The 23,135-nt window shown below is 41.9% G+C and overlaps 1 protein-coding gene across 6 annotated transcripts in view; it reads left to right on the top strand.

Moving 5' to 3' along the window:
- WDR35 (WD repeat domain 35) overlaps positions 1–23,135 on the top strand; it is a 71,136-nt gene that overhangs the window by 40,111 nt on the left and 7,890 nt on the right. For 4 of the 6 annotated variants that reach the window (XM_002710047.6, XM_008254766.5, XM_089327819.1 and 1 more), the window contains 12 exons: positions 1,707–1,760; positions 3,088–3,197; positions 3,951–4,161; positions 10,378–10,458; positions 14,084–14,220; positions 14,553–14,756; positions 15,961–16,107; positions 16,739–16,871; positions 19,302–19,412; positions 20,307–20,471; positions 21,292–21,432; positions 22,270–22,426. In XM_002710047.6, the coding sequence (XP_002710093.3) occupies positions 1,707–1,760; positions 3,088–3,197; positions 3,951–4,161; positions 10,378–10,458; positions 14,084–14,220; positions 14,553–14,756; positions 15,961–16,107; positions 16,739–16,871; positions 19,302–19,412; positions 20,307–20,471; positions 21,292–21,432; positions 22,270–22,426 (1,651 nt within the window). The remainder of the gene's footprint in view (positions 1–1,706; positions 1,761–3,087; positions 3,198–3,950; positions 4,162–10,377; positions 10,459–14,083; positions 14,221–14,552; positions 14,757–15,960; positions 16,108–16,738; positions 16,872–19,301; positions 19,413–20,306; positions 20,472–21,291; positions 21,433–22,269; positions 22,427–23,135) is intronic. The other 2 variants (XR_011386780.2, XR_011386779.2) reach the window with 1 other exon arrangement.

Raw genomic sequence — 23,135 nt, forward strand, 5'->3', positions numbered from 1 at the left:
CTTTATTTATAAACCTCATGCAGTATTAATGACTGCAGATATTTTAATAGTTTACCTTTATGGGCCGGCGCCGTGGCTCACTTGGCTAATCCTCCACCTGCGGTGCCAGCACCCTTGGTTCTAGTCCCGTTTGGGGCGCCGGGTACTAGTCCTGGTTGCTCCTCTTCCAGTCCAGCTCTCTGCTGTGGCCCGGGAAGGTAGCGGAGGATGGCCCAAGTGCTTGGGTCCCTGCACCCGCATGGGAGACCAGGAGGAAGCACCTGGCTCCTGGCTTCAGATCAGCGCAGTGCCGGCTGTGGCAGCCATTAGGGGAGTGAACCAATGGAAGGAAGACCTTTCTCTCTGTCTCTCTCTCACTATCTATAACTCTACCTGTCAAAAAAAATACTTAAAAAAAATAGTTTACCTTTATGTAAATATGTTCAGTGTGTTGTTAGTTCCTTCCTAGGTAACTGCAGTAACTTTCTATCTGGCACCATCAATAGAACCTTCTGTGAGGATGGAAATAGCCCATGTCTTTGTTGTCTAATGCAATAGCCACTAGTCATATGTCACTGTTGAACTCTTACAGGATGGCTAGTTTGACTGACAAAAGTGAATTTTGAGTTTTATTTCACTTTAATTAATTGAAATTTTCATTTAAATGGTAACACATGGCAAGTGTCAGCCATACTGAACTGCACAGAATTGTCTCTCTACGCTCAGTCTTCCCCACCATGCCGATCTGTTTATTGTACTGCTGGCCTGTTCGCTCTTTCTCAATTGCAGGCCTTCAGCAAGTCCCTGTATTTTTCAGAGTAATAGATGCCACAGCTGCTCCCCCTCCCTGGCCCACTTCTCTTCCCAGCACATTCCTCAGATATCAGTTGGGCTAACCAACCAACTTGGAATTTCTGGAATGTGCCATGCTTTTTTGGAAAAAAAAATTTTAAATGCTTGTATTTTGAAATAATTACAGGCTCACAGGCAGTGGCAAAAGTAGTTCTTTAACTTTTCCTCCTGAAATGATGACATATAACTGTAGGATAATATCAAAACCAGAAGTTGACAGTGCTGCAGCACCGTCCGCTCCACACTGACTTGACTTCTTATCGCAGACTTACAGGTGCTGCAGTTTTCTGTGGTTTTGTTGCCATGAAGGAGCTCCCCCGTGCTTCTTCTGCAGTGTCTCCCTCACCCCCAACCCTTTCCCTGTCCCTTGGCAGTCACTATAGTCTCCATCTCTTTAGTTTTGCCACTTTGAGAATGCTTTATTGATGGACCAGACAATATAAAACCATTCAAGATCGACGTGGAGTGTAACGAACGGCCTGGCGGTGCAGCCCATTGCCCTGCCTGCCATTTCACCCTTCTTCGTCCTGGCACCTGCTGGGTCCCCTGCGTTTGGTTCCTGTTTTAGGAGTGAGCTCAGGTGTTTGCCCGTCTCAGTGTTAGATGCTCTCACTGCCCCTGTGTACCTCTTCTCTCATCATGCTGTCTGAAACATCTTCTCCTGTAGACTTCTGTAATGCTTAAGGTAGAGATTTCATCGAGGATCTCTAATGCTTAGGTAGGTGTCTGTAGTAGGTGCTCAATAAATAAATGTTTATTAAGTTAATAAATATATTATTGACATATTCTTGGCAAATTGCATATTCCTTAGTCCTAGATTAGTTATTCAATACAGTGTTGTTAAATAATAATAATGATTGATGAATTGATTTTAGGGCACAAGGGATCCAATTTGTGCCATAACCGCATTTGATAGGACATTGATTGTGGTAAGTTGTAAAAAGTTTCTTTTTTGAATAATGATTGTTTAAACTACAAAAATAGGGTAAAAATGAGTTTTGGATTTGAACATCATCTTGTGGGCACCCCAGATTTTACTAAGTCCAATATAAGAAAAAAGTTTCAAATTATTAATCATTTGAAAAAAATAGTTATTTATGAAAGTAGTAGGAGGGTGCAGGCTGAGAAGATGAAGTGCACTCGTGGTGGTTGAAAGGCTTAGAAAGTTTCCTCCTCCACGTAGCCTGATCCACTGAAGGAAGGGCTTTGGCTCAGCTACTTTCTCAAGACTCAGAGTGAGGGGCTGTGTGTTTGCCAGCCTGTGAGATAGAGCAGTCCCTGGTAAATTTCTGCTGAAGTTTTCAAATAGAATCAATGGTGTATAGTGTCAGTTCTAGAGTTCTGGCATATGAAAATATTAATTGTAGAAGTAAATGTTTACTTTAGTTCAGTACTACTGGTAGATTTATTGAATTTGACTTATATAAACAGTGCGTATTTCCAGTTGTAGTTATGTTCTTTTACCACTAATGTTATGGGGAAAAATATCTGAAGAGTGTAGTATTCGTCCTTTCTGGCTGGCCCCTCTTGAGAGTCCTGCTGCAGGAGCCGTGCTGCTCTGGGTAAAGACAGGAAAGGTAAGGGTAGGCTGTGTGCAGCAGGGCCAGTCGCAGGATTTGAAAGCCACAGCCCAGCGCTGTCGGTTGTACTTACTCTGAATCTGTCACCCGTAAGGTTTGCCCAGGGTTGCAGAGATTGCACTTACATTCTTATTTTTCACGAAAGCATGTTTAAACTAATACTCATCCCTGCTGTTAGGTCGTCCTTTCTCTCGTCACAGACTGGTGTCAGCTGGATGGTTATAGGGTAAAAACCTAGACTTTCTGTAATAGCTGTTTTGTATTATGATCTTCTATTGTTTTTTTATATATGAAATTTAATTCAACAAGTGCTTTATGTGATAGCTTTTCATATGCCCTGAGTATTAACCTGGACAACTGTAAATAGCTTCAGGTATTTTTTCCTTATGATGTATAAATTTGTATGTTACCTAATCAAAGAGCTAGGTTTCTTTCTTTCTTGAATGTTATGTTCAGCCACTTTTAAAAGGTTTTAATTAAATTAGGAGGTAAATGTATACTTAATAATATAATTTAGTATCCGAGTTGGGGATTTGTTTAGTTTTTAAGCAAATGTTTAAAAATTTAAAAATGGTTGAGTTTTTAAACAAATGTATGGCCATATAAAGAGAACTGTAGCTGTAGTTTACTATTGTTATAGTGAGTATGCCTTAGTCATCAAAAGTCATTTCCACAGGGTCGTGAATCTGGCACCATTCAGAGATACAGTCTTCCTAACGTTGGTTTGATTCAAAAATACTCCCTTAATTGTCGAGCCTACCAGTTATCCTTGAATTGCAACTCTAGGTAAGCCCGCAAACTCTCCTCATGCAATTGCAGACAGACCTTAGCAGCTGAAATGGTGTAATATGAACAAAGATGAGCTTGTTAGTAACTTGTGTTAAAATTCAGTGTGGTTTTACTATATAGTTTTTAGTCTAAATGTTGTTTTCTAACTGGGCATATGGGAACTCTAGTATATTTTTCACTCCTAAAGCTTAAAAGTATTGAGATTATATTTTATTTTCTATCAGTTGTTTTAATCTCTGGATAATTCTCCTCACAAGCAAGCCACATGGGGAGTGTGTGTTTGGCGTAACGGGACCCAGTTAAGATGTCTTCGTTGTGGCTTGACTCGCTGCTTTAGCGCCCTGTGCCAGCTTCTTGCCACTGCAGACTTGGGAGGCTGTGGTGCTGCTCAGGCAGTTGAGGCCTGCCCCCCAGCTGGAGGCTTGGATTGTGTTCTTGGCTCCTGGTCTAGGGCCTGGCCCAGCCCTTGCTGTTAGGCGAATTTGGAGAGGGAACCAGTGGATGGGAGCTCTCTCTGTCTGTCTCTGACTGTGTGTGTCTATCTCTGTCTCAGATTGGGGAAAAAAAAAAAAAAAAAGCAAAATGGATAGTAGCCTATGTTATCGATCAAATGTATAAAAATTTAGAAATCATGTCTACTGTGTTTCAGGTTTTGGGTACAGTGATTCTGAGAAGAGTGGTTCTAGATCATTAGCCGTGACAGCTGAGAGTAATTTACCTTTCCCTTATTTCCAACCGCGTTCTCCTTAGTCGTCTGGCTATCATCGACATCTCAGGCGTTCTGACCTTCTTTGACTTGGACGCTCGAGTAACAGACAGCACAGGACAGCAAGTCATTGGCGAGTTGTTAAAACTGGAGAGAAAAGATGTCTGGGATATGAAATGGGCTAAGGACAATCCTGATTTGTTTGCAATGATGGAGAAGACAAGAATGTATGTGTTCAGAAACTTGGATCCCGAGGTAACAATAAGAAATGGGTGTTAACTGTCCCAGTATCCAACCCCGAGAGTGTTAACTGAGCCACATATCGAATCCTGGGAGTTTCCCCTGGTTGCTGTAAGAGGCTGCACGAGTTTGTGAAAATAAATAGAAACATTTCTGTGGACCTTAAAAATATTTGACCTTAGGTGGAAGAAAAGTAATACTCATCTTTGAAATAGTCTCTTTTTCTCAAGGGAGCTTCCTAGGTTTTTATCTGTTCTTTATAGGTGATGCATCTGTGGTTACTAAAGAGTCTTTTTATTTTCCTAGTCAAAGTTAAAAATAAAATCAGTAGTCGTATTTACCACAGTTTCTTAAAACAAACTACCCTTTTCTGCCTGTTTATCCATTTTACTCTGTGCTTGCTTTGTCTTATTTATATTTATATTGACTGTGTCACTCACGGATTTGTGTTCCTTTCCAACCCACGTAGTCTTAGGAATATGCACGTGTGAGCTGTGATCAATCTTCTCTCTCTTGCATGTCCGGATACTCCTTTCTCACTCATTTTTAAGGCCGTATTTTGATTTTCTGTTAGGGGCTCCTACCAATTAATTTTTATGCTCTGGATTCTCCTATCATTTAGTCTTCTCTGGACCAACCATGACTGCTCGTGTTTAGGTGATACGTAATAATTTGAGTGGTAGCCTAATCAAAACATCATTAAGCTGATAAATCTTTTAAACCATTTTTGAATGGGTAATGTGATTTCAGTTTGGAACTTCCTCTACCTGGGCTGATTTCTAATAATGTAAATAATAAGAGCTGAGTTAAAAAATGCTTCGTGTCATAGTTTCTGTTTGCACCTATGGCTTCCACCTTGGGAAGAAAGTGTGGGCTCGTGCCCCTGAGCTGCTGAAGATCTTCTGTAGTTATTTATTTAGTGGAAGGCTGTTTGTGCCTTTAATATTGTAAATTGTTTTCCCATTTCCCATTTGTGCCTTATTCTGCATCTTTGGTTTGGCAAATGACCTGATGTAAATTGCTCTCAAAAGCTCTGTTAAATCTTTTAGGAGTCTTGGGATCTTTGTAATTCTAAGACCCTGAGACATGGTTCAGACTCCTGCGTGGTTCAGTGCTGCCACATTTGACCCAAATGCATGGGATTCTTGCAAAGGCTCAAGGGACATTTGACGTAACCACGGCGCAGCCTTGGGTGAGGAAGCAGAATGCTTTTTGAATGCTGGGGGCCTTTTTCTATCCCTGGCCCTACTCAGTCCAACTCAGAAACCGTGTGTTCTAACTGGCTGCTCAAACGTGTGTGTGGCACACATGGCCCAGGTGCAGTCTTTGCCTGGTGGAAAGTTTTTCTTAAGTGGTTTTAACAGGTCTATTTTTTGAAATCTTTATTATTTTATTTCAGTTTGTTTTCTGACTTGGCATGTCGTTCATTTTCTCTCTGGTTTAGAGCTAGAGGGAGTTGTTACAACCTCACCACTGTCTGGATTTCTTTATAAGCCATGCTGCTCTGTTTTGTTTTTGTTCCTCACTTTTGTTTTGAGATGGGAACTTTTAACTTTGCTTGAGTTATGGAATTCTTTTTTTTTAATGTAAGACTGGTGACATCCCTTGGAGGACGCACTTTAGTTCAGGAGCACCGAGTCCTAAGGGAGCTGCCTGCCGCCGTATTCTCTTGGCTCTAAGAAGACTCGGGGCAGTACTGTACAGTGTTGAGGGGGAGAAAGAGAGAGAGAGAGAGAGAGAGAGAGAGAGAGAGAGAGAGAGAACCGTTATCTTGGCCTTCCTGGGCTGACCGGTATTGGCAGGACTAACTTTTTTTTTTTTTTTTTTTTTTTTGACAGGCAGAGTGGACAGTGAGAGAGAGAGAGACAGAGAGAAAGGTCTTCCTTTGCCGTTGGTTCACCCTCCAATGGCCGCCGCTGCAGCCGGCGCACCGCGCTGATCCGATGGCAGGAACCAGGTGCTTCTCCTGGTCTCCCATGGGGTGCAGGGCCCAAGTACTTGGGCCATCCTCCACTGCACTCCCTGGCCAAAGCAGAGAGCTGGCCTGGAAGAGGGCAACCGGGACAGAATCTGGCGCCCTGACCGGGACTAGAACCCGGTGTGCTGGCGCTGTAGGTGGAGGATTAGCCTAGTGAGCGCGGCACCAGCCGTCAGGACTGTTATCTCTACCACATTTTGTTTCCAGTTATCATTTAAAAATTTTTTTAAAAAATTTATTTGAAAGGTAGAACTAGAGAGAGAGGAGGAGAGCGAGTGATCTTCCATCTGCTGGTTCATTCCTCAAATGGCTACAATGGCTGGGGCTGGGCCAGGCTGAAGCCAGGAGCCCAGAGCTTCTGAGTCTCCCACGTGGATGGAGGGACCCAAGCAGTTGGGCCGTCTTCTAGTGCTTTTCCATGTGCATTAGCAGAGAGCTGGATTGGAAGTGGAGAAGCTGAGTCTTGAACTGGTGCCCATATGGGATTCTGGTGTTGAAGCAGAGGCTTTGTCGCTCCCCCTCTTCATGGAGGAACGACACTAAGCCCTGCCTAGGCTTCATATCCGAGTCACGGCACCATTATGTTGCTCCCCGTCTTCGTGGAGGAACGACACAGGACCCTGCGCTGTTCTTTCGTCTGCTCGGCCCTCCCCGGGTTTGCTGCTGGTCCTTCCCGGGTTGGCTGCTGGTCCTTCCACCTCCGTGGAAGGGCGGTTCCCCCTGCCACATTCCCCACTTCCGCGGGGGAGCGGCACACCGCCGGCCGGCTCTCTCGGGGGCTGCACAGGTGTTCCTTCAGATGTTCCCCTTAGATGTTCCTGGTGCATGTTGTCTCTCTCCTCCTTTATAGTCCTCTTCCACCAATCCCAACTCTGCTACCCACACGCCGAGTACGCTGCTCTCCTCCAATCAGGAGCAGGTCCTGCTGTTTATTGGTTGAACTGGAGGCAGCTGCATAGAAGCTGTTTTCTCCTCTCCCAGCGCCATATTGTGGGAGAGCAGATGCATAGAATAAGTCTTAATTCCAGTAACTTAGTCCAGTCCGGGTTGCTCCCCACAGGCTTAACCTGCTATGCCCACAATGCTAGTCCCCTCATTTTTTTTTAAAGGTTTATTTATTTGAAAGGCACAGTTAGAGAGAGGGAGACACAGTGAGATAGATCTTATGTTGCTGCTTTACTTCCCAAATTGCTGGGTTTGGGACAGGCAGAAGCCAGGAGTCACACTGGTTTCCTACATGGGTGCAGGGGCTCAAGCACTTGGGCCATCTTCCACTGCATTCCCAGGTGCATTAGCAGGCAACTGGATCGGAAGCGCAGCAGCCAGGGCTCGACTCGGACTGGCGCTCCTCTGGGATGTGGCCATTGCAGGCAGCAGCTAACCCACTACACCACAGCACTGGCCCCTTCTTTGTGTTCGTTTTCGCTTCTGAGGAGACTGGCTCACTGTGATCACTGCTTACTTAGTTACTTGCTAATCATTTCTTGACCTGCTTACTGGTCATGTAAGAATATACATGTCAGAACAGAATTTACTTTATCTGCAGAACTGTGGGACAAGAATCCTAAATTATTACTCAGGAGGAGATAAGCTGTTGTTTGAAGGTTGAGAGTTGAATATTTTTAATCCATTGGGAGGATAGATTAGACTGTCATTGTAATGTGACTGACTCTTAACTCAAGGAGTAGGAGAGGAGTCATCTCTGTCTTTGTGTGCGTGTGCTTGTGTTATCCATAGTACCTTTAACTCATTCACAAATTCTTTCAAGAAGCATTTTAAGTCACTTGTCCAGTTTGTGAGGGCCAGCTAAAAATTAGATAATATAGTACTTACATAGACTTAATTAGGCGTAGACTGCACACTTCAGTAGGTCATGGTGTGCTGAAATTAAGTGGGTAAGTAAGGCACTTCAGATGCCTGCTGTGTGGTGCATGTGTGCTGAGCAAGGACACCAGTGTTTCTTATATAGTTCACATCAGGAAGGCTTGACATGCAATTTTTTGGTAAAAAGAAATACTTTGCATACTGCTTTGTAGATCACTGTCCTAAAACTTCACATCCAGGTGAAGTATGGATGGTTAGCTGGTGAATTTTGAAAACAAAAATAGTTTGAGGTATTTCAAGCAAAAGTTGAATTTTAATAAATCTGAATTTTGTAAATGTTTGTCCACATTTACTTATTGCCAATAATCATAGACTATTTTTGGAAACTCTAGCTTTTCAGTTCTGTACTTTTCCTCCCTTTCTCTTTGTTTTTGGTATTATTTTTATCCATGGATCATCTTTTATGACTTTATCTTTCCACTATCTTACCTTACTGCATTATCTAGCCAAAAACAATAAATTTTCCTGATGATAAACATGTTTAAATATTTGTTTTTACAGAGAGTATTGAATAATTGATGTATACAAGAGAAATACCTTATAATATATGCTTCCTTTTTGAATTCAATTTTATTCTATTTTAATTCTTATTATTTTTACAGTAATGAAGATATTTTATAAAATTTTCTCATATAATTTGACTATTTTAATCAGCTGCATTTTTTTAAAGAAAATATACATTGTAGGGGTCGGCGCCGTGGTTCACTTGGTTAATCCTCTGCCTGCAGCACTGGCATCCCATATGGGCGCCGGTTCTAGTCCCGGTTGCTCCTTTTGCAGTCCAGCTCTCTGCTGTGGCCTGGAAGGGCAGTGGAGGATGGCACAAGTCTTTGGGCCCCTGCACCTGCATGGGAGACCAGGAGGAAGCACTTCGGATCGGTGCAGCGCCAGCCATAGTGGCCATTTGGGGAGTGAACCAACGAGAGGAAGATCTTTCTCTCTCTCACTGTCTATAACTCTACCTGTCAAATAAAAGAAAATATACATTGTAAAACCCAATAAATCCATGTACTGTGCCTAAAGAGTCTTTGTCTTAGGCATACTAACCAAGCTAAATGATTCCCTTTGTACTTTCATCATTTTGCTATCTTCCTTTTATTATAGTTTTTGTAGTTTCTACCGTGTGTGAAGCACTGTGAGAGTTATAAATCTGATTGGTTATTTCATTTGGATTTTGTTACTTTCTACTTCACTGTGATGCAGATGCTTCTGGACTTCCAATGGGGTCATGTCCCAGCAAACTCAGCCTCAGTTGAGAATATGGTTAAGCAGACGCTGCTCTAGTGCAGCCAGCCTGCTGAACCGCCTGGCTCCGCGGCACAGGGCCTGAGCCTGCCCGTCAGTGGTTTCGCCCTGCGATGGCCGGGCAGCCTGGGAGCTGTGGCTGCCGTTGCTGCTCAGCGTCATGAGAGACGATCTGACTGCACCGCGAGTCGCTAGCCTCGCAAAAGCTCAAAATTCCGAATTCTAAGTGTGATTTCTGCTGAATGCTTACTGCTTTCGCAACATTTGTAAAGCTGGAAAATCTTAAGTTCACCCATTGTAAGTTGAGGATCATCTGCATACATTTGCACATGCTTTTAAAAACTGCATTTTGCTGTGATTTCCATTATCAGACAGCGTTGTATCTTATTCCTTTTTTTAGTATTCTTGGAGGTAGTGAGTATTTTAGAGGTTAACTTACATTAGTTTATGTAGTGTTTGTATCTGTGTCAGAAAGGATTTAGGGCAGCTACTTTACATTTACCCCATGATGTAAAGTATAATATGTACCCCATACACTATGTTTCTATAAGCCTCTAACCCTGGGATAAAAGACAGACATGTGGCAGACTCAGGCATTTACATACTGGCTCATGTCACAGCGGACAGACTTGGCAACGTGGTATGGGATTTCTTTGGTAGATGTACTTAGACTCAAAGACACTGTTTATCAATCTTACTAAGAATTAAATTCAGTACTGAATTAGAATTATTGTAATATGTAAACACTTTTATATTAATTTGAAAAATGAGGACTGAATGTTACGTGCTGTTGGTGCATTCCTGTTAATTTGTAAGATGTGATAATAGTAATGTGGCTGCATCAGAGACCATTCTGTTCTTTTAGAGATAAGTACTGAAGTATTTGGGTTTGAAATGTCATGATGTCTATAATTTATTTATTTTGTAATACTTCAGCCAATAGCTTAAATCAGGCCTGTTTAACAAACTGTTAATAATTATTTTGGTTTTGGAATATGGGTGCTAATGACATTCCTTGTGCCTTTTTGTTTGAAAATTTTGATAATAAAATTTAAAATCATGATTTGCTAAAGGAGGGGAAATTTTGCATAATGCAACATTAACACATGTTCTTACCTTTAAAGGAACCCATTCAGACCTCTGGATATATTTGTAACTTTGAGGATTTAGAAATTAAGCTTGTTCTTTTGGATGAGATATTGAAGGTAAGTCTTCAAAAAGGTTGTTATTTCTACTGCTAGCTCAACTGGGATTCCTGTGTGGAGCAGGCAGTGTAATGTGCAGCTAGGTGTGTGGGCGCAGGGCTCACGGCACCCCAGTCTGATCCTGTGCCTTGTCTGTGCTTTGGGTCCCATGGGGAGGAGCTTATGCTATGGGAAGCTGGCTCCACAGGAGGGAGCACCTGGGCTTTCTCCTCCACTTGACCCTAGTGAGGCAGGGACAGGAGGGGGTGGGGGGTTTGGAGAGGGGAGGTCTAAAAGCTACCAGCTATCAGACATCAAAACTGGAATCTGAGTCTGTTACAACATGAGATTATATAATTTTCAGATGTCTCTATATGAATAGCACTTCTGTGAAGAGTACAGTAAAAGATCCTGTCCTAGTTTAAAGTATAAAATGTGTAAAACTAATAGACATGTTTCATTGCCTGTTAAACTTGTATACAGTAACTTTAAAGAATATTTTCCTCACATGTGAAGGAAGAAAAGTCTTTTTGTTTGTCTTGTCCTCTTTCCCAAAAGATTTAAGCATTGAGAGCTCTTTTTAGAAGATGTGATTTTGCCAATGTTCTTTTAAAAACCAAAGAGATACATAAGTGGAATCAAGCTAAGGTGGCCGAGTGTCTTTCTGTTTTTATGTACTAATGGTTTTATAAAGAGTATCTTGAAGCCGGCGCCGTGGCTCAATAGGCTAATCCTCCACCTTGCGGCGCCGGCACACCGGGTTCGAGTCCCGGTTGGGGCGCCGGATTCTGTCCCGGTTGCCCCTCTTCCAGGCCAGCTCTCTGCTATGGCCAGGGAGTGCAGTGGAGGATGGCCCAGGTGCTTGGGCCCTGCACCCCATGGGAGACCAGGAAAAGCACCTGGCTCCTGGCTCCTGCCAGGATCAGCGCGGTGCGCCGGCTGCAGCGGCGGCCATTGGAGGGTGAACCAACGGCAAAAAGGAAGACCTTTCTCTCTCTGTCTCTCTCTCTCACTGTCCACTCTGCCTGTCAAAAAAAAAAAAAAAAAAAAAAAAAGAGTATCTTGAATCCCCAGCATCTGACGAGGGCGTGGTTCATAGTTGGTTCTCAGGAAGTGTTTGTTAAATAGATGTTTAAAAACGATTAGCATCACTTCTTGGCTTGTTGGCTGAGATCAAGTGTAAAAAATGAGTAGTGATTTCATGGCTATTAAGAAGGTGGTAACTAGTTAATATATAGAATTCAAGCAATGCAGTAAAGTGCTGAAAATAAATTTTTAAAAAATCACCCTAAATCCTACCACCGAGACACCTCTCTCTTTTAGTTTATTTGAGAAGTAGACAGGTTGAGAGAGTGAGCTCCCATTTGCTGATTCATAAATGCTTGCAGTGGCTGAGGCGGGGCCCGGCTGAAATCAGGAGCCAGGAAGTCAACCCAGGTTTCCTGTGTGGGTGTCAGGAACCCAATTATGTGCCACTGCTGCCTCCCAGGTCTACAGTGGCAGGAAGCTGGAGTCAGGAACCAGCGCCGGACGTGGATCCCAGGCCCTCCAGCGTGGAACACTGGCATCTTTGTTGATGCTCCCAACTCAGATCCTTTGATCATTAGCATGAGAGAGGTAGCGCATCACTCCATACACTAAGCTGCATGCAGAAGGACAGACTAAGGGACTAGACAGACAGAAGTAATTTTATAAAAATGGCATCACAAAGTTACAATTTCCTAAATTGTTAAATTCAACTAAAGAAACTGAAAGTAAATTTTCAGGAATTTTAGACCTTCAGATATTCTCTTTCATCATACTACATGCTACACGCACCTTTTCGGAGCCCGGAAGCCCTTAGTAGGTAAAACAGTCTGCCCAAACTTCATCTGTTCCTTGATTCAGCAAATACCGGGAGCCAGAACGACACAATTCCGGGCCTTGACTAGAGGACACGGGTTGACAGCAAGAAACGCAGTCTGCAGAGGGTGTTGGGAACCTGTGATTCAGTCAGGGGTGTGCCTGCTCATGGCTCTGGAACGGGAAAGCGCTGAGTCAGCTCTGAGGCCGTGAGTGATGTGAAGAGTACAGCTGGATGTCGTACCAAGTGGTGTGTAGTCTCTCATTCGATCCTTACAGCTTGAGGAAGTCGGTGTGATTAGATTTTTAAGATGAGGAATTTGAGGCTTGAAGAGATAAGCTGGTTTGCCAGGGTCACTCAGTTTGCCAGGGACAGAGACATGACTTGACCTCAAGCTGTCTGGCGTTAGGCTATTTTGTGTGATTGGTTGGCACCGGCAGAACTGAGGCTAGAGGTCCTGGGAGTGGGTCCATAGGATGCCCAGCTATGGAGACTTTTTTTTTTTTTAAATGATTTATTTTGTATTTATTTGAAAGAATTACAGAGAGAGAAAGAGAAGGGGAAAAAACAGAGAGAGGTCTTCCATCTGCTGGTTCACTCCTCAAATGGCTGCAACAGCCAGGGCTGGGCCGGGCCTAGGCGAGGAGACAGGAGCTTCTTCCGGGTCTCCCACATGGGTGCAGGGGCCCAAGGACTTGGGCCATCTTGCACTGCTTTCCCAGGTCATTAGCAGGGAGCTGGATTGGGAGTGGAGCAGCCAGGACTCAAACCGTGCCCACAAGGGACGCCAACATCGCAGGCAGTGGCTTTACCCACTATACGACGATTTGCACTTTATCCTGGAGCAGGTGCGGAGAAAAGCAGGAGGGTGACATGATTTGGTTTTTATTCAGGAAATGTGGCTCCTAGCTTTTTGAGTGGGGAGGGAGAGGGATAGGGAAGGTTCTAGAAAGAGTTGTCACATAGCCATACATTAGAAAGAATTAGGATTTGAACTCAGGTCTGACTGGATCTAAACTTCATGTCCTTTCTTACTACTTCCTCCTTTGTACTTGAGAGCTCCCCGAGGATTTTTCTGTTTCCAGCTTTTGTGCTTTACTGGTGGAGGTGGGTGGGGAGTGTTGGCAGCTCAGCTTTCCTTTTCAGGAAACTTCTGACCCATTCCTGTTTCATGCATTGGACTCTGGTTGTCTTGTGTGCTTCGTTTTTTTGTCACTTGGAATGTGCAGAATTTCAGTGCATTGATTATAACTGCTTGTTTCCTGTCTTTGGCATTACCTAGCTCTTTTCTGCAAGACACCCTTCACTGTTTTACTTTTTTAACCAGTCTGCTAAATTGTGACAGGAATTGAATTATGAAGAAAACTGGCCCCTCTTCTTTTATCTCTTTGTTTGCTGCCTTAACACTGCATGGAGCAGATTTTATTGCTTCTGGCAGGGAAAGGGTAGATTTAGGAGGGAGGAAGTGGAGGCTGCTGCACATGGTGACTGTCGGGGCCAAGGCAGCACTTTGGAGGAGCAGAGAACTGGGACAAGGGAAACGGGTGCAAGGCTAGAAGGCATCCCCGCTACCACTGTCCCTTTCTCCCCTTGGCAGCCTCGTCGCCTCAGGAGCAGCTTTCCTGTGGGGCATACTTTTGGATGATTTCCAGATAACTCAGAAGACTCAAACAAAGGGATTTCTTCTCAGTTGTGGTTCCAATTTGAGATAATTTTTAGGTTTTTTTTTTCCTTAATTGTAAAAAGAAGCACATACTCTAAAGGCAACTATTTCAGTTCCTTTGTTTTTGTCTCCTCTTTTAGAATGCAGACCTTCCAAACAAGGATTATATAATTCACTTCGAGATTCGGTCCCTGCGAGACAGCCGAGCACTGATCGAGATGGTTGGAATCGAAGATGCGTCTCAGTTCATAGAGGACAATCCACACCCCCGACTTTGGTATTTAAAACAAAACAAAACAAAACAACCCTGCCAAGGTGTCAGGTGTATGCTTTAAAATCTCAGCTCTGTCTTCTCATTCAAGCCTCCTTGATGGGAACAACTTCCTCTTTTTTTTTTTTTTTTTTTTTTTTTTTTTGTAAAAATAGGAATTCATTTTGGGTTTGAAAGTACTTGATATAAGCAAAATATTATATGAAAAATGTTTGTATATGTTAATCACTTGCCACCATGCTTCACGAAAAACAATCGGTATAATGATTGATTTCTGAATCGACACTTGTTCATCCGGGATTTGCAATGGGCCTTTCTGTTTCTTTTTCCCATGAAAGGCGCCTACTAGCTGAGGCTGCTCTTCAGAAACTAGACTTGTACACCGCAGAGCAGGCCTTTGTGCGCTGCAAAGATTACCAAGGCATTAAGTTTGTGAAGCGCCTGGGCAACCTGCAGACCGAGTCCATGAAGCAGGCTGAAGTCGTCGCCTACTTCGGCAGGTTCGAGGAGGCTGAGCGCATGTACCTTGATATGGACAGAAGGTGAGTTAGGACACTGCAGGCGGCCCCGGTACTTCAGAGTTGTGTGTTGTTTTTTTTTTTTTTTGGTAAATGGAGAATCTAAAATAAATATATCACTTCTTTTGAGAAAATTATTTTCAAGCGAGATTATAACCTGGAGTCCACACACCCCTCATTCATTTGTGTTTTCTAGTAGGGGAAGTTTTCTTCTCTGTGTTTATGTCTGTTAATGACTAACTTTGGGTGATGCTTTGATCTGGTGCGGAAAAAAAGATGATGGGGCTGTAGCACTGGGGGCTTTTTATCGTTTATTCCGTGGTTCAATTTCATTATTTGTGTTCTCTTTCTCAATTTAGACCATTTAATTTTCTGTCGTCAAGAGGCATAAAATCTAAAAGAAGTTTTGGGCTTGAGTTTATTGTTTGTATTCCGTTTTTTGTTTATATAAAATGCGTCTGAACCTCATTTCAGCTATAAACATGCCTCATTTTCTTTACTGTTATTTATCCCTCAGGAGATTACTAATACAACTTAAGCCTTGAAAATGAATATGAAACCAAACACGTGTTTATGCTATGTGTTTGATTTTGTAATAAACCTGATCATTTCTTCAGAGATTACTGAAAAGAACTGATTGTTCTTGAAATCATCATGTTGCTAAATAAATTGGAAGTCCAGGGAAACAAAAGGGAAGAAATTTTTTTTCCCCTTTTCCAGCACCTAGTCTGTTCATGTAGCTGTAACAAAATATCTGAGACTGGGCAAGATATTAAGAATAGAAATTTATTTCTTACTGTTCTGGGTTCGGGGGAGTACAAGATCAAGGCAAGTTTGGTGTCTGACGAGGGCTGTTCTCTGCTTCCAAGATGGTACTTTGAATACTGTACCCGCACATGGCAGAAAGCAGAGGGGCAATTCTATGAAACATCTTGTAATGGCATCTATCAGCCCATGAGGCTGGACCTAATCACTTCCTGAAAGGCCCCGCCTCTTAGTACTACCGCAGTGGGGATTAAAATTTGGAGGGGACACATATTCAAACTATAACATCAGCTCTCTCCATTACCTCTTACCTGGTCTGGCTAAGTAGCTAAAATATTTAGAGTTACTTCATCTGTCTAGTAACTACTGTGTATTCTCAGTACCTGGAACTGTACCTAGTACAGAGAGGGCATTTGATAAATATTTGTCAAATGGATGAATGAATGAATGCCATCATTTGTAGAGATCTCGCTATTGGTCTCCGGCTGAAACTAGGAGACTGGTTTAGAGTACTCCAACTCCTGAAAACTGGGTCTGGTGATGCGGATGACAGCCTCCTTGAGCAAGCCCACAACGCCATTGGAGACTACTTTGCTGATCGACAGAAGTGGTACGTGACTTACCTGGAGCACTTTGCGTGTTCAGGCATCACTTATATTGTAGCTGCCTAAGTGCTGGGAAGCAGTTCTGGGAAGTAAAGACCGTCCTTGTAGATCCCAAAATTTAAGTAGCGCTAGATTCACAGTGGCGGGTCAGAGATCCTGGAAACGGTGAGATAAGCACTGCAAGCTTTGCAGTTGGCAGCCTAAAACTGGCACTTGGCTCTGTGCAGCTCTCTGCTGTTTGAGCCACGGTGTACAATTCCAAGATGATAGATAATTTACTTCTGATCAAAGTTAAAAATGTATCCTATATCTGTGTATTTTTTAATTAGCTTACTTCCGGAAATCATTATCTTTTGTGCTTGAATTTTCAGTTTGATCGATGTTCTTAGTATTTGTGTCAGTGTTTGAGAATACTAAGGATTAAAGCATTCCTAAGGATATTCAAAGACTGTTACTAGAATATACTGCACACTCTTTGGATTTCTCCCTCTCCCCTATATACACATGCTTCAAAGGTTTTCTGTGATTGATATGATGAGTAGAGTGATCCTACTACTGGTAGTTCTAATGAAGGAACATTTTTGGTAAAAGAGATTTTCATTCGTTTTAAATTTTCTTCTTTTCCTCTTTGCATAGGTTGAATGCTGTACAATATTACGTACAAGGCCGGAACCAGGAGCGCTTAGCTGAATGTTATTATATGTTAGAAGACTATGAGGGATTAGAGAATCTTGCCAATTCACTTCCAGAGAACCACAAGCTGCTTCCAGTAGGTATTTCAAAGTGTAGTTTTTTGGAGTTGATAGGTTATTTTATAAAATTTAATGTTACAGCCTGCAAATAACCTTTGTAATAAGAAAAATTTAAAGTTATTTTATAATTTTATAGTTTTTTAGACACAGAACAATACTTTTAATTATAAAATGCTATATCATTATTCCAGAATACTTGAAAGTAGAGGGAGCAAATCAGTCACGCTACACTACTATGATCACAGTCTTGTATTCCCTTCAGTTTTATAATTTTTTAAAGATTTTTATTTATTTATTTATTTGAGAAGTAGAGCTACAGACAGAGAGAAAGGTCTTCCACCCATTGGTTTATTCCCCAAATAGCAGCAATGGCTGGAGCTGGGCCAATCTGAAGCCAGGAGTCAGAAGCTTCTTCCAGGTCTCCTACATAGGTGCAGGGGCCCAAAGAGTTGGGCCATCTGCTGCTGCTTTTCTGGGCCATTGGCAGAGAGCTGGATTGGAAGAGGAGCAGCCGGGACACAAACTGGTGCCCATATGGGATGCGCTGGCGCCTCAGGTGGAAGCTTAGTCTACTATGCCATAGCACTGGGACCTACAACATTTCTTTTGAAAGTTAACTGAATATTTGAAATATTTTTAAATGAAGTGACAGATTGTCAGAGATTTGCTTCAGAATAATCTGAAATTATTTGAAATTTGCTAAGCTTGTGTTTGAAAAAGTAGCTCAATTCTATTAGGGTCACAAAAAATATTTAATGTTAGAAAAACTCCCCAAATCAGTGTTCTCTTTCTTTTGAATATCCTTTTTAAGCTTTTTAAAATTAATTGTTGAATACTTTAAATGGATTTGCATTTTATTTGTTTACTATATTAATTGCTAAGCTGAATATTACAGAGTTAATAGCTCTTGGGGTAGGCATCTGATTAGGACAGCCATGTCCCATATCTGAGCATCCGAGTTTGATACCTGGCTCCAGCTCCTAACCTCAGCCTCCTGCTAGTGCAGCCCCTAGGAGGCAGCAGTGGTAGCTCAAGGAATTGGGTTCCTACCACCATATGGGAGTTCCCAGCTCTTGTGTCTGGCCCTGGTATATTTCCGCCATTGTAGATATTTGGGGGAATAAATCAGAGGATGGAGGCTCTCTCTGTTTGTGTGTCTCCCTGTATTTGTGCCTCTCAAATAAATAAATAAAAATTAAGGAGAAAACTTAGTTCTGAACTGTAGGATTTGGACAGTTGTGTGTATCTGTTAATTGGTTGACAAGGATTGACTAGAAATATCATTCATTTTTCTCTGTTGTGATTTAGAGCAGTTAAGCTTGCAGTAGTGGCATTTTCCCTCATTCTCCTCCAGGAAAGAAGCTGAAATGACTCGGAATGCTGGGTGTGGGAAACCACTAGTGTGTCGTGTGTTAGTGTCCTGTGTGTCTGATGAAGCAGAAAACATTGTGCTGTAGACCATCCAGAATTGTAGTGTTACCGAGGAAATGCTAATAACAAGTCACTCAAATAATAAACATTTTTAAGGAGTGGCGTTCACTTTAAATGCTTTTAGAAGTACATGATACTTACATGGTAAACATAGGATGCACAACTGTGTCTAGTGCTGTCACCATCCATACACAAACACCCGTGCTCAGGAGCAGGCTTCTGAAAGCTCATGGGAGATGAGTGTTTTCTCTGAATTCCATTTCTTCCTGAATCTTCTGCAGCCCCCTCTTATGTCGTCACAGGACACAGCTGTGAGGAAATCACCCCAGGCTGCTCCTTATGGATAGTAGCATTATGAGGAACTTTACTTTCTTGTGCTTTGTAAATTTTTTCCTCATTAGAATTGTTACTTTATAATCAGACAAATATAAGCATCATTTAAAAGATCTTTGGAAGTGGGGTGGGGAGATAAAAATGAGATATTCTGAAAGGAAAAAAGAGTGACCTGAAAATGGAGATTACAGACGAAGCGGCAGGGTTTCTTGTGGTTCTTCCCCTCACTGCTGTCACCCTCCAGCTGGGGGCTCTGTTCTGGGCCTCGCTGCCTGTACTGATAAATGGCAGACTTCTCCAGGGCATTTCTTCATGGAGCCATTTGCGAGCTCTGTAAATGCAGGTTTTCCGTAAGCCTGCAACTAATGATTAGCTCTGCACATACTGCCAGTTGTTTTAGCTTGCGATTGTGGGAGCTCGAGGCTTCTGTCCACTAGTTGCTGGCGTGGGAAGGGTGGAGTAGTGCAGTGTCTTCAGGCCCATTGGCAGCCTCAGCCTGCGCGGGTCTTAGGGGAACATCCCCTCCGACTTGCAGCCTCTGCCCCGATGTCTGTTTAAAGAAAACACCACTCTGACTGCCAGTAAATGTCATATTCATAGGCCCCTGTGGACTTTGGCTAAATTAAAGTGTAAGTGATTTGATTCGTCTGTGAAGTCTGACAGTGCCCTTTTTGTCTTTCCAGGAAATAGCACAGATGTTTGTGAGAGTTGGAATGTGTGAACAAGCAGTGACCGCGTTTTTGAAATGTAATCAACCCAAGGCAGCGGTGGATAGCTGTGTACATCTCAACCAAGTAAGGAACTGAAACCTGGGGTCTGTGCAGCTTGTGGTCTCAGGAATTTTTGAGTCAAAGACAAGTTAAAGTCGCCATGGTCATCCATAGGGACTGCTGCCTGTGTAAGGGCTGGAGAGCTGACCTGCATTTAGTGGAAGGATCCAGCCAGGTGTTCTGTCCCTGAGAGCTGGAGTTTGCTCTTGGTTCTGGAGGTGCCACTATGAGGGGTGACAACTTGGGAACATGAACAAACCCTGTGCTGTTAGTCTGGCAAATGTGTGTCTGGAAGTAATTTCTTAATTTTCTGCATTTGATTACGGTTGAGTTTTGATCCCAAGAAGGACCAGTTCATGGTTGATCACTGCCTGTGGAAGGAATTGAGTTACTCTATCAATATTTATTTTGGCAAATCTATTTTTCTTACCCTTTATGGAAAACATATTTGACATTTTTATGAGCTGAAATTTAAGTACAAAATTGTAGAAACTGGTTGAATATCAAAGAATACCTTTAAATATTTTTAAAGTATTTTATAGAGCTCCATTTACTTAAAAATAATTTTTAAATGTTAAATTTGATAGGATGTTTTCATAACTGAAATTACATGTTTTGTTTTACTGTAAAAATATATTTTTTTTTCTCAGAGTTTGTGCAAGAATAAAATTGGAAGGTTAATGTGATCCTAAATTTTGAAATTTTCCTTTCAGATGCACCTCTGAAGCAAATCAGTCTTAGCTTATTTATTCATTTTGACACATATTTAGCTTATAGAACCTATAATCACTCTGAATTTAAGTGATTTTCAAGACATAAATCAGTTTTTTATTCTGAGTGTTATTTATAATCTTAAATTATTTTACATTTTGTGAGTATAAATAGTTGAGTGAATGGTGTATTTTTTTTTTTTCCTAGTGGAACAAAGCTGTTGAATTGGCTAAGAGTCATAGTATGAAAGAAATTGGGCCCCTGTTAGCTAGGTATGCGTCTCACTTACTGGAGAAGAATAAAACTCTTGATGCCATAGAGCTCTATCGGAAAGCCAATTATTTTTTCGATGCCGCTAAACTGATGTTTAAGGTAATGTCTCAATCTTGGTGAGTATTTTGTTTATCCTAGCTACAGGTCTTTTTTATATGTTAAAGGACACATTTTCCATTTTCTGTGGAAACAAATATTTGTTACAGCAAAATCTCTCTGATTTTATTACTAGTGGAACAATGTGTTATTTATATGATTACCTTTCACCAACAAGGCTATTAACATTGGCATTTAAACAAGGATACATTTAATGCTGAAGTTAATGAAACATTAAAGGATTCACTGGGAACTCGAAGTACGGTTTCCCTTAGCTGACAGTGAAATCCTGTCAGTAGAAGGGTTGTGAGTCCTTTTCAGTGTGTCAGTCTTCAACGTTACACTCTAACAATATTTATTTGGAGGGACTTTAACTAGAGCAATATTCATGTGTCTAAATTTTACCTTCTGTTCTTTTCCCATTTAATTTAAAGAAAAGGGAAGAATATCCCTCAACATCAAGTAAATTAGACTTCTGAGGGCTGCGTCATCCTCAGAGCATCACTTCTCTGTGTATGTGAACTTGATTCTTAGAATCTCTGCTGGAAGGCACCGCCCCTTCCGCCGCACTTCCTTGGCTCTGGTTGAGTGAGTTGCCAGTGGCTGTTGTTTTCTGACGTTGATTTGAGTTCTAACTCCAGGGCCTATGTACAGAAGTACTGAAGAAAGGAAAATGGGTTTAAAATATTTACCACTAACATGTGGTATTTATATTCCATTCTCCTTTTTTAGAGGATTAAATTTCAATTAATCTTGGAAATGGTTATATTTGTACAAATATAGATTAAGAAATACCTTCTCTAAATCCTTTCAATCTGTGAAGATTGCAGATGAAGAGGCCAAGAAAAGAACTAAGCCCTTGCGTGTTAAGAAGCTGTATGTTCTTTCAGCGTTACTGATAGAGCAATACCACGAACAAGTGAAAAACGCCCAGCGAGGAAAAGGTCAAGGAAAGAATTCAGAGGTGAGGTAGAATTTTCAATAACATTAATTCATTTAAATAATCTGAAGTGTTTAAGAATAAAATGAGGCCTGCCACCTTCTCTTTACGGACATGTCGTTTAACTTGCATTTCTGCATCTGTTTCTCTAACAAGTAAATTTCAGGCTTCTGTTTTACCCTGGCCCAGTCCCAGCTGTTGTGAACATTTGGGGTGTGAACCAGCAGATGCAAGATCTCTGTCTGTCTCTATCTTTAAAAAAAAAAATTTTTTTAATTTCCTAGCCTAGTAAATGCTCCTTTCTAAACAGTGAGTTTTAACAACTTTCCTGGAATATGTAGATTAATGTGTTAATGAACCTAATATTAAGTTTAATCAATTCCGTATTAAAGTATGATTACACCAGTTTAACAAAATGAATTATAATGGAAAAATTCAGCCTATAATGGCAGTTTTGTAATCAGAAAATGTGCTAATTTAGGAGTGAGCATTTGGCACAGTGGTTAAGCTGCCTGCTTGGGATACCTGCAACCCATAATGCAGTGCCTGGTTCAACTGCTGGCTACTCTGCGTTTGATCCAGTTTCTGCTAATGCCCATGGTGGGAGGCAGCAGGCAGTGGCTCTGGTTCTTGGGCCCCTGCACCATGTTGGAGACCCTCAGCCTGGCTTTTGCAGACATGTGGGGAGTGAACCAGCAGATGGAAGATCTGTCTGTCTCTCCTCCTTTCAAATAAAAAAATTAAAAATCTGCTCATTGTAACATTTTAATGCATAACAATTTCAGAAATTATGTTCATTGCAGTGATCATGGTTAGGTGGGAGTTGGTAGTGACGGAGATGGTGGCTGCCTTTATCTGTAGGCCACTTCTGCGCTGGCTGGCTTGCTGGAGGAGGAGGTTCTGTCTCCAGCTGGTCGTCTCACAGACAATGCGTGGAGAGGGGCTGAGGCATACCACTTCTTCATTCTCGCACAGAGGCAGCTCTACGAGGGCTACGCTGACACCGCGCTGAAGACAGGTGGGCCTGGCATCTATTGTGTGTGGTCAGTTGAGTGTGGCAGGGCAGCTCCTTTGTTTCTCTTTATGTTAATTTCAATAAAATTTCTCCTATGGACTTATTTTCATATGTTTGAGATTATGCTGCATATAATTTGTTTTCTGAATTCCTGTTTTTGAACTTCTAATTTTTCTTTTTACATAGAATGCAATATATATAGTTGACAGAAATATCAGAAGTTTGAGATAAGCAGAAAGAACATATATAATGTGCAGTGGATGTCCATTCAAATATTTAATATCCTTCTGTGTAGCTCTCTTGATATACATGTACTTTTAAATAAGAAGGAAGGGGCCAGCGCTGTGGCTTAATAGGCTGGGCCTCTGCCTGTGGCTCCGGCATCCTAATGGGCACCAGTTCAAGTCCCAGCTGCTCCTTTTCTAATCCAGGTCTCTGCTATGGCCTGGGAAGGCAGCAGAAGATGGCCTAAGTGCTTGGGCCCCTGCACCAGAGTAGGAGACCTGCAAGAGTCTCCTGGCTTTGGATCAGCCCAGCTCTGGCCATTGCCGCCTTTTGGGGAGTGAACCAGCAGATGGAAGACCTTTCTCTCTGTCTCTTCCTCTCTCTGTTTGTAACTCTCTCTCTCAAATAAATAAATAAATAAATAAAATCTTAAAAAAAAGGAACCAAAAAAAAAAAAGAAGGTACACATTTGTGTACTTTTTAAAAA

Source organism: Oryctolagus cuniculus, chromosome 2 (genome assembly GCF_051225735.1).
Source record: "Oryctolagus cuniculus isolate XC-2025 breed Fujian yellow rabbit chromosome 2, ASM5122573v1, whole genome shotgun sequence".
In the NCBI taxonomy this organism is placed as follows: Eukaryota; Metazoa; Chordata; class Mammalia; order Lagomorpha; family Leporidae; genus Oryctolagus; species Oryctolagus cuniculus.